The sequence below is a fragment of the Galeopterus variegatus genome, unplaced genomic scaffold, assembly GCF_000696425.1.
Source record: "Galeopterus variegatus unplaced genomic scaffold, G_variegatus-3.0.2 Scaffold402, whole genome shotgun sequence".
In the NCBI taxonomy this organism is placed as follows: domain Eukaryota; kingdom Metazoa; phylum Chordata; class Mammalia; order Dermoptera; family Cynocephalidae; genus Galeopterus; species Galeopterus variegatus.
This window is the reverse complement of record NW_007726513.1, coordinates 572704-584096: the sequence shown is the minus strand read 5'-3', so window position 1 is coordinate 584096 and position 11393 is coordinate 572704. Positions and strand designations below refer to the sequence as shown.

Sequence of the window (11393 nt, the reverse complement as noted above, 5' to 3'; positions counted from 1 at the left end):
CTTGGGAAGCGCGGCGGCGCTCCCACCGAGGGTTCGGATCCCACATACAGACCAGTTCCCGCTCACTGGCTGAGCGAGACACGGGGGCAGCACCAAGGGCTGCAATCCCGTTGCCGGTCCCGGTCCGGTATGGGGGCGACACTGAGGGTTGCGATCCATTGCCGGACACGGAAAAAGACAAAAAAAAAATTCATTTAAAAAGATTTTAGATTTTCCTTTTTAAAAATATTGTTTTATTTTATATTGACTAGAGTTTGGTTGCAAAGATAGAAATTAAAATAAGATGTTGTTATTTAGTTTGAAGCACTTGTTGCTTATTAGAATATGTGATAATATATTGTTCATTACTTTGGAATTTAGTACATGAGGAACTCATCACTGTGGCCTGTAGGGTTTCTTTATTCTCAGGAAGCTGAATCGTTTTATTCTAGTCATTCACCAAATTTTCCAGCAAGACTGCTGGTAAGTACCAATCAGCTAGTGTTAGTTTGGTTTTTTAACAGTTAAAGAGATGGGAAAATGAAAAGCCTAGAGTTGCTCCAAGGTGTAAACTTGGAATTTCCTGTGGGGATTGCTGGAATGATGGGCCAAGTCCATGTCCCCAGACTTCTCCCTTGAGATCCCAGTATGGTCCTTAATCCCTTGGATTTCTGGACAGAAATTCAGAAAGCAAGAAACAAACAAATGCATCTTCACACTGGAAGCTAATAAAGTAGTGAGACCTTTTGTGAGGTCCATCATCTCCCAGAACTTCCCTGGACCCAATCCCAATGTGGGCCCTCTAGAGCAATGTTTCCCAACTGTGGGTCATGACCTACAATAATCAGTTCAGTGGGCCACTAGATGTAGTGGGTCATGACCAGAAATTTTTAAAATAAAATAGAATAGAAACAAACTGCATTACACATAGTAAGGGAGTCAATATTGTTTTATAGCAATGTTTTATTTCAATTATAAATGCAAGCCCACGTGTGTGTGTGGATAAATATTTTTTATGTAGATTGTGGTGAAAACAGTTTGAAAGCTTCTGCCTGGAGGGACTTCAGGGCTTCAGGGGTCTGTGTGGCCATGTCAGGTGTAACGGAGGCAAGAAGACCTCATCCCCAGCAGCAACAAAACCCTAGGGCAGGGACTATCTTCCCACACCACTCACAATCATGGCAGAGCAGTGAGGAAGTACAGAATCAGGTTAAGAGCATACACCAGCTTTGGAGTTAAACTTAGGAGGAATCCTTCTACTCACTCTCTGTAGGACATATATCTATAAAATGGGACTTGTGATTGTGCTATGTCCTCTTACCCGCTGATGCTTTTGTATGGGTTAAATGCAATAGCACATGCAACGGTCTTAGCATGTTTCCTGGACCACAGTAGGCTCTCAGGAGTGGCAAATATAATTAAAGCACTGTGGTTCCTTTGGTAATCTAAGTGAAGACAGGCAATGAAAATTAAGATTTTCCAAAAGTCTCCTATGTGCCAGGCATGTCGGGGAATCTTACTTAAATTTTCATATTTAATGACAACTCTAAAATGTAAGTTTTGTATTCTTGAGGGTAGGAAGGTTAAAGAACTTGCTCATCCCTGGAGTGTAACCTCATATCATATATGATAGGGCACTTTTATCAGAACTATGAATTACCTAATGTTGTTAATGTTCACAGCAAAGTAGTATAGCTAAGATTCAGACCCAGGACTGCTCACTTCAAAATCCTAGCATGGCAATTGTCAAAACATAATGATGATAATGATCATAAAAAAGAAGAAAAATAAATTAGCTTTAAAACCCTAAGACAGTACGACTTCCCCTTCCATGGTTAATGGTTTCTAGTGCATATCTCATCAATACAGTGGTGGTCCCTGGTGAGTCTTATTTAACACCAGGAGAGTTTTAGGGTTATCACCATCCACTAGAATGTTAGCTCGAGAAGGTAGAGGTTTCTTTTTGTTTGTTTACTGCTGCATCCCCAGTGCCTAGAATAGGAGGCATCCATTAAATATGTATTAAATAAGTGAATGAAAAAAAATCCCTCTTCTAGAAAAATGTATGTGCATAGTTAATCTAAAGGATCACAGCACAAAAGTAGTCCCTGGGTCTTTAAATGAGTCAAAAATCCATTTGGTGGTATAATGACTTTTGGGCTGCCCAAAGACTCATTAAGGCCATGTCTACAAAGAACCACCTCTAACAACTAAGTATTATTTGGCCCCCAAATCTGCATATTTTCTTGCCCCATTTTACTGGGCTATAAAATAATAGAGTAGAGAACATTTGAGACCATATAATACTCGTGCCATTTCTTGGATCTTGAGAATCAGACCCTAGCGGGACCTAAGAGTGTGCTTTATCAATAATGTTGGCAGCTATCTGACTGAGTATCCAGGAGCAAAACATCATGTTCACGCAGAGCTGTTGCCCAAAATGTAAACTATAGAAAGAGAGGAGGGAAAAAATGTGTCATATGAAATATTTGCCTCCATAGAAATTTGTTTGCAGAGGAAATTATATTAAACATCATCTACTAAAGGAATCAACAGTATTTTCATCATCACCGTCATTGTCATTTCATCATCATCAGATTTTAAAGGCAGGAACAAGCAGCTCTCTTTCTTCATTCAGGTTGAGGACAGTCTTGGTTTAAGGCAGAGGATTTCCGAGATAACCTTGTTGGGTCCTTCCCTAGTTTATCATGGCATCTTCATAATCATTTAGTGTTTAAAACTTTCATGGAACAGTAGGCAGACACCGCAATATAATGCAAGTTAAAGCTGAGAAGTAGATGTCTTTAGATGAGAAGGGTGTTAGAAAAATGGGCATTCACTAGGAAAGCAGTTCGTAGAGAAAATATAGGAGACCAAAGATTTCAGGTCTCTAGTACTCCTATAATTCTGAATCGCTGCCATAAAAAAGAAGTCTATTGATGTCTGGGGAAACTGAAAATGGTCATGGTAAATGGAAGCTATATGGTTCATTTACTGCTATAAAGGATTCCATCAGCTCTTCTGTAAGTTATTATAACTGCATTTGAAAATGTGAATGTTACAGTAAGATCCAACAGCAACTACCCAAGACGGGATTAAAACTGTTAGATGGTTTATCATTTTTTTAAAATGCTTGTTAATATAATGATTTACTAAAGATATTTGAGCCAATTAAAGAGTTTGTTGCAGGAATTGTTATAAATCTCTGGGTTTTGTTTTGTTTCACAGTTTTTCACTTTCGAGCAGTACAAGAAATTGCTAGGATATGTGTCACTGTCACCAGCATTGGTAAGTGAGAGTATTTATTATGTTTAAGTGTGTGTGTTATTTCATCAAGCAAAATCTAGAAACAAAAACTCTTTTGATTCCCCAAGCCCAGCTACTAAAATATGAATTCAAGTTATTCAATGTTCAGCTACTTGTTGAAAGCCATCTTCCTAATAATTCACAATTTGGCTCTTTTATAGCTCCCAGTGATGAATTTATGGTAATAATGATATGTCTGAAAAGGCCTGCAAGAGATATAGTCAAGGATATAAAATAAAGAGTACATTGATCAAAGACTCTTTTAAAACCAAAACATGCCTATGTTTACATACATACTGCATGTATCTATTTATGCAAAAGCCAATATGCCTAAGATTATGTCCTAACAGGTCACTTTTCCAGCTCTTGCTCATGCTGTAGTAAATATAGGGCTTCAAGTCATTTTGGAGAAAATCATTCTGTGGTCAGATGCAGACTGAAGGGCCTTTTATAGGAATGACTGTAAATGGCTCAACCAGGGAGAATAGTGATTTTACAATGACATGTCTCAAATATTACACGAAATTCACTTGGTGATTTGAACGTTTCCCTATGCCACTGCTCTCTTTTGTGGTGACCTTGCTACTTTTCACAAAATGAGTTAAATTATATTGATCAAATAGGCTACAAATGTGTGTGCAGCAAAAGCCCCAGAGAGAACAAAGGCGCTAATTTCTCCCTCCACATCTGCAAAATGAAATAAAACAAAACCTGCAATGGCCCTCCAATTGGCAATGTACCTACCCTCCAGCCTCTGGGAAAATCCCCTAGTTTTCCCCCTGAAATGTACTTCAAAATTCAACCAGAAAGGCAGTGTTCTGAGTTTCAACTCTTTAATTACTTGTAAAGGTTCATTTCAGAATATTTACTCTGCCAGATAGACTGTCCAAGAAGTATCTGTTATTTTAAAAATCATACATGCCCCTTTCTATGAAGGATCCTGTCAAGAAACCTAATAGTATCACTTTCCATGATGACAAAGAAACCTCTTGTCTAGCTCCTGCCTAAGCAAGGTGGCTGTGAAGCATAGTCTTCCAGAAAGGAGCGGTGGTACCGTGAATTGCAAAATTAGCTAAGAATTTTTAAATTCCTCATTGTCTTGCCTAAATGTCATTCTTAACTCTAGAAACATGTTGGTAAAAAGAGGATTAAAAACATTTTAGCAAGACACAGTAAAATATGGTCTCCAGAGGGCCAGCTGTCTAGCTCCTGCCTAAGCAAGGTGGCTGTGAAGCATAGTCTTCCAGAAAGGAGCGGTGGTACTGTGAATTGCAAAATTAGCTAAGAATTTTTAAATTCCTCATTGTCTTGCCTAAATGTCATTCTTAACTCTAGAAACATGTTGGCAAAAAGAGGATTAAAAACATTTTAGCAAGACACAGTAAAATATGGTCTCCAGAGGGCCAGCTGGCTGTTCTGTGTTGAGCATTGGTACCATGTGAGAGACTGCAGGTCTTTTGATTCTTGAGAATTGAAACAGAAAAGCATTTGGCCAGTCCAGCTACTATAACCAAATGCATACAAACTGTATACAGTTCTTCTCTTTTCTTGAACTCATTTAGTCCAGTTTCTTTTGTGATATAGCTAGACACTTAAGCAGCCGTTAAATGTCCCCTGGTGCTCTCACTTGAAAAGCCTAGGAGGCTGGAAACCCGTCATTAAACGCAGGTCTCTGGAACAATCTAAGTAACATGATCTGCTGATATCTGATCAATTCTTTTGACAAGGGACTGCCAAACATTAGTTGTGACAGCAAATGTAGCCGAGTTTTATAGGAGAGCAAAAAAGTGAATTACTTGGAAGATTGCATATAGCAAGTAATAAAAACCTGAACATCTGGATTTTAGCTTTCCCAGTCAGAAGTGTTTGGGACCAGCATTTTTTCCCACTTTTGGCTTCCATGATGGAAGTCTGAGATAAATGAATAAAATGTTTGGTCAGTTACCCTATACAAATATGTTTATAATCGTAATGAAAGAGGGATGAAAGGAAGCTATCACTAGTTCTTCCCTCTCTCCTAGAATCTGCATGTAATCCCATTCTTCCTCACTTTTTGATGTGTAACAAGAACAATGGTGTTTGTATAGCATTTTACAAAGGGCTTTCACACATTATTTTGACCCTCATAATAACTTACAAGGTAGGGAAATTAGATATTATTATCTCCATTTTACAGACAAGAAAACTGTGGATTATCAAAGCTTCAGTGACTTATACACACAGCCACTGCTAGCACACATGGAGCCTTTGTGTGGATTATGAAAAGGTGTCCCTTTCTCCTGATTGATGCCTCTCCAGGGCTCTGGCTTGGCAAGTGGGGTGCAGGCTGCATTTCAGCCTCCACACACACTTGGCTGAGCACCTTTGTGCACGAACTACTGTGCGTGGCATCTCTGGTCGCATAGCTAATAAGTGGCAGAACCAGCACCTAAACCCAGACCTCCCGGCTCTCAATCCTGCCCTCATTCCACCCTGCCTCCCCTGCTAAGGTTACAGAACATTCCTTTCTCCCTTCTCTCTTTAAGTCTCCTATTTTAAAGATATTAGAGACCCTTAATGAGAGTGATCTGTTCTTTACTCTTATTTCGTTTTATTCTCTTAGCTGTATATAGTACCACCTCTTCTCCTGGAATTAGAGGCTTAGCACAAAGAAATACTTTTTTCTAGCATCTATCTTGGAGGTTGGTGGTTTTGTTTCATTTTGTTTTTCTGCTGTGTGTGTGTGTTTTAATTGCTGTGGTTATTTTTGATACAGATTTCCTAGAAAACCCTTAAGCATTCTACTTAGAGGAAAATTCCAGAAAGTTGCTTTTTCCTATTGCAGAAATTCTTAACAGATTGCAAGTAAGAACCTGACATACTGTCATCCTTTGATAAATGCTCCAGATTTTAGTTGAGACCTTCAGAACAATCTAACCATTTCTGATCTCAGCTTTTATTCCTCAACTTTTAGATCCAGAAGAATGGGGCAATTACCAGTTTTTTTTTTTTTTCTAAAATAGGAAAAGGGTGAATAATTTTTTTTTTTTTTTTGATTCTTGGTAGCATAGAATAGTGACTCTAGGAACATACTAGACATTTACATGTTTCTGGCTATGCTATTTGTTACCTGAAATTTAGCTTTTTATAAATATCTTATTTATGGTTCTGCTCTTTGGATTTCTCTATGTGCTCAATAAATATATTTAAGCAGATGTTTAAAAACGAAGCTCTCCTTTTACAATCCAAACCTTCTTTTAATTGTTATATGTACAGATGTTTTAGTATCTACCTTAAATCAGTAAAACAATCTTGCTTTTTGTTAAAAGAAAAATCATTGTTGATGGGGCCTTGACATTTTATTTTGAAATTGTTAGGATGTGGTTTGTGGCTTCTGTAATTTCTTCTTCATGAATTGTCAGCATCTAATCAAGAACTAAAGCTGTTTAGTAATGGTATATGGTGCATTTATGTAGGTTCTCCATACTCATCATAACATTCAGCTGCATGTGATGAATAGGATATTTAACCCAGGACACATGATAACTTGTTTTAAAGTATTGATTGATTTAATTTTTCTAGACATTTGCCATTGCCGGATTGGGATCTGGACTAACAGAAGCCATCGTGGTTAACCCTTTTGAAGTAGTAAAAGTTGGCTTGCAAGCCAACCGGAACACATTTGCAGAGGTAACCATTTAATGTTTTCCTATTGTTGAGGAAATATAAAAAATTATTTTTAAGTATACATATAGAGTTATGGGCCCAGCTGTTATCCACTTATTAAAGCCATAGTAAATCACTGTTAAGGAAATAACATAAGGAAAAGTCAAATATCTTCTGCAGGCATTAACAGAAATAAACTAAGATCTGATGGACAAACACATGTTCAGACATTTTTGTTTTGGAGTTCAAAAGAATCTATAATGACTTCTTTGGAAATGTTTTTCCAACTTTTGGCAAAACTTCTGTTTTACATTGCACTCGAATAGACTATAGCAAAACCACTGAGGTGATAATATTATTGTGCTTTAAAAAAAATGAAGTCATTTTAAAAAATTATCTCACTCCTTTTCCCACTCCACCCACTACCCTTCCCAAAAGATTCTGATAATCTGTCAAACTCATCTTTTGGTTAAATCTAAAGGAGCAAGTTACTAAACCTGTGCAGACATCACCACCAGGACAATGATGGGTCTTGACATCTAATCATCAGTACATGATGTTCCTCGGTGTGTGCTGCCTTCACTTCATTCCAGTTGCCTAACAATTCTTTTAAACCACCAAGCCCAACTATTCTTGTCTTATTCTTTTAGGTGCCAAGCACAGTGTAGGGGGATAGCAATGGGTTGGCATTCCAGGCCCTTTCTTAGCATTTTAATTTAATTCCACAACTGGGTAGCATGTGGTGTAAATTGGCGTGGAGTACCTGCTGACCTGAAGTTGTCTGTAGAAAAGTTCCCCTGCCTACTACTTTAGCAGCTGCTGATGGGTGGAGACCCCCTCACCCCCACACCACTTCCTGACTGCTGATACTGCCTGAGAGGTTTCTGGCAGCTTCTTGGGCAAGTAAGTGGGGAAGAAGGCACTTACTCACCTGGAGGTGCCAAGACCTGGGGGGACAGGGTTGGGCTGCTGCAGCAGATGGTATCTACTCAGATAAAGTCAGTCCTAATTCAAGGTGATTTTTTTTAAGTTTCAAAACATTGTCCGAATTACAATGATATATGAGGGGGTCTTCAAAAATTTCATGGAGAGTTTTGTATTATCTCTTAATTCTATTTTTTCACAAGTTTTTTGAAGTACTCTCATATAGCACTTCAGAAAAGATCGAACATCTCTGTATTCCCCTAGTTTTTGTCTCTGTTTTTCTTTACTTCTTTCTTGAATGAAAGAAAAGATGGCAAGGAAGAGGGGGGAAAGACAGAAAACATTTTTCAAATGTCCTATCAATATGGGGCATTTAAACCAGTTCCCATGGGATATGCTCAAGGAAAACTTGGTTTGTTAGACTGCGAGAATTACCAGCTAGAAGGAAATTTTAGAGATGGTGATCTCTAATCCATCCAATGCCTCCCTTTACCTATTAGATAGGTCGTCTTGGGGCAGCAATGAGTGGGCAAAGGAATAAATAGGCTTTCAGTGGCAGTCCTTTATCTGGGCAGATGTATGCACAGGGACACAAGTGGGACAGAGCACCAAGGAGCACTCACAGGAATGAGAATAGTAAGCGTTCTCACAGCACCTCTCCTCATGCCCGCTGTCCTTTTTCTCTCCTCCGCCCCCAAGGAGGTTCTACAGTGAGGTCAAGTAAGTGCTACTAATGTTTTGCATGTGCTGAGGCCTTACTAGAACATGACAAACACCCTTCCCGCCCAAACAAGAGTATGTGTACATCTGTGTACTACATTTGCATGAGTGCAGCCGGTGTAAATTGTTCATTTATGTGTATTCAGCCATTTTTTAAGCTGGGGGTGGAGGAGGCTTGTTTGGGGTCATTTCTTTTGCAGAATCTGATGAACTGGACATTGTCAGATATTTACTGAGACTAAAATCTGTTAGGTGTACTATACAATATCTTAAATATTACTTCAACTAGTTAAGTGATCAAATAGGTCACACCCATCAGCAATATGTGTCAGATTTCAGCAACTGTCAGATTTCAGTAGCTGAACTGAGGTGGCATTTTCATGTAGTTCTTTATAGGCATTATTGATCAAATCAAGACAGTAGTTAACAGAGGGTGGTCACCCAACATAAAGTAATGGAACTATACTTATTGCAAAAACTGTTGGAGAGAAACATATTACATAATAAGAATAGAAAATTTGGATCTAGTTATTTTTTAAAAAACCCAGTAGTTACTGGTCATTTTTGCTATTCTTTTGCAGGATTTGTTAATGCCAAAGCCCTCTTCCATTGACTAGTTCTTTCTTTTATTCAACAAAGGGATACCCTTTTGTTAATCTGTACCTGTGGCGATTTAATTCAAATATTAAGTGTGCTTACTTCAGCATTTGTATGGCAAAGAATAATTATTGCTTCCTTCACTCTAAAATAGATGCTCGGCACTATATGTATATCATGTTATTTTAATCCTGTCAACAAGTATGTGAGACGGGTTGTCTAGTATAAAAGGGAGGTCGGGAGGAGGGGGAAGAAGAGGAAGAGAAAGTCGAAGAAAGGAACTAAGTTCACGTTCATTGCATTTAAAGATTATACTTCATTTAAAAAAATTTAATCCAAGTATAAAAGTAATGCATATTTATGTTAGAAAACACCAAAAAATTATATATTTTATACAGACTATATTTAAACTGAATATATATATATATATATATGTGCGAGCCACACTTTCTGCTAGTTATATTAAAAAAGTGAAAAAGGAACAGGTGAAATTAATTTAAAAATATATTTTATTTAATTGGTATATTAAATTTTTTTCTTTAAGACTTTATTTTTAGAGCAATTTTAAGTTCACAGCAAAATTGAGCAAAAGATGCGGAGATTCCCATAAACCCCCTGCCCCCACGCATGCACAGCCTCCCCCATTATCAACATCCCTCACCAAAGGAGTACATTTTTACAATTGATGAAACTGCACTGACATATCAGCATTGCCCAAAGTCTATAATTTATATTAGGTAGCGTTCGCTCTTGGTGTTGTACATTCTGTGGGTTTGGACAAATGTATAATGACATGTATCCAGCATTATAGTACCATACAGAGGGTTTTACTGCTCTGAAAATCCTCTGTTCTCTGCCTATTCAGCCCTCATCCCTCTTAATCCCTGGCAACCACTGATCTTTTTACTGCCTCCATAGTTCATTATTTCAACATGCAACTGGCATAAAAATTATATGAAATATTTACATTCTTTATTCATACTAAATTTTTTAATCTGATGTGTATTTTATGTTTATAGCACATCTCAACTAGGACATTTCAAGTACTCAATAGCCACATGTGGGTAGTGACATCCACATAGGACAGCGCAGGTCTAGAGGGATTCATACTAAACTTCTAACTGTGGTTACTTCTGGAGAGGAGAGTAGAAGGGGGAAGGGGAATGTAAGGATTTAAGAGAAGGGCTTTGTGTAGTTGAACATTTTAATATGAGAATGTATTCATGTGTTGTCTGTGAACATTTACTTTAAGAAGTTATATCTGCTCATTGTAGAAAAATTAGAAAATATAGAACAGAATAAAAATAAGCATGTACTCCAAAAGAAATGCTCCTAGTGGTCAAGCCACACCTTCAGGGAAAACCTTCTCAGCTAATCAGGTTCCCACCTGACTTGTGGTTCATATTGGGGCTCAGCCTTGCACAGTGCACGTTCCATGTCTCCATTTATAGTAGCTGGAACCCCCATTTTTTCCTGCTCTGTAATTTCTTTTTTTTTTCTTTTCTCCTTTTTGTCTTTTTTTTTTTTCGTGTCCGGCAACGGATCGCAACCCCCAGTGTCGCGCCCGTACCGGACTGGGACCGGCAACGGGATCACAACCCTTGGTGTTGCTCCCACACCTCGCTCAGCCAGTGAGCGGGAACCGGTCTGTATGTGGGATCCGAACCCTCGGCGGGAGCGCCACCGCACTCCCAAGCGGCACACTATAGCAGTGCGCCACCGGGCCGGCCCATGCTCTGTAATTTCTAGCAAAGTTAAGCCTTGTGTATAAATAATTGAAGAACACAGCAGAGCTATCTAGAACAGGAAGGCAGTTGGAGAACTGGCAAAGCAGGCCCAGGGTTTGGGGAGAGATGCACCCAAGTTCCCATCACACTTTTTACTATTTCCTAACAGCCTGGCCTTGAACAAAGTCCTTGCAGTTCCCTCACTGGTAAAACAGCGGTGATCAGCCCATCTTCCTTAGTGTCTGTGTAGTGGTTAGAAGCACGAGTCCTAGAGGGAGATCTCAGTTTTTGACTATGTTTTGGCCTCACATTTTCTACCCTGACTATAGCTCAGTTTCCTCTTTTGTTGGGAAAGAATAATAGTAATAACCACATCAAATGGTGTAAAGAGGGTTAAATGAGATGTATATATAAAGCTGTCAATACAGTCTGGTGTGTAGTGATGGTTTAATAAATGTTAGTAGTTATTATTACAACATGCTTTTTATGAGAATT

General features: G+C 38.5%; 1 protein-coding gene across 1 annotated transcript in view; it reads left to right on the top strand.

The window, feature by feature from the left end:
• SLC25A21 (solute carrier family 25 (mitochondrial oxoadipate carrier), member 21) overlaps positions 1–11393 on the top strand; it is a 60898-nt gene that overhangs the window by 8516 nt on the left and 40989 nt on the right. The window contains exons 3-4 of the mRNA XM_008568354.1: positions 3208–3267; positions 6847–6954. Coding sequence (XP_008566576.1) covers positions 3208–3267; positions 6847–6954 — 168 coding nt within the window. The remainder of the gene's footprint in view (positions 1–3207; positions 3268–6846; positions 6955–11393) is intronic.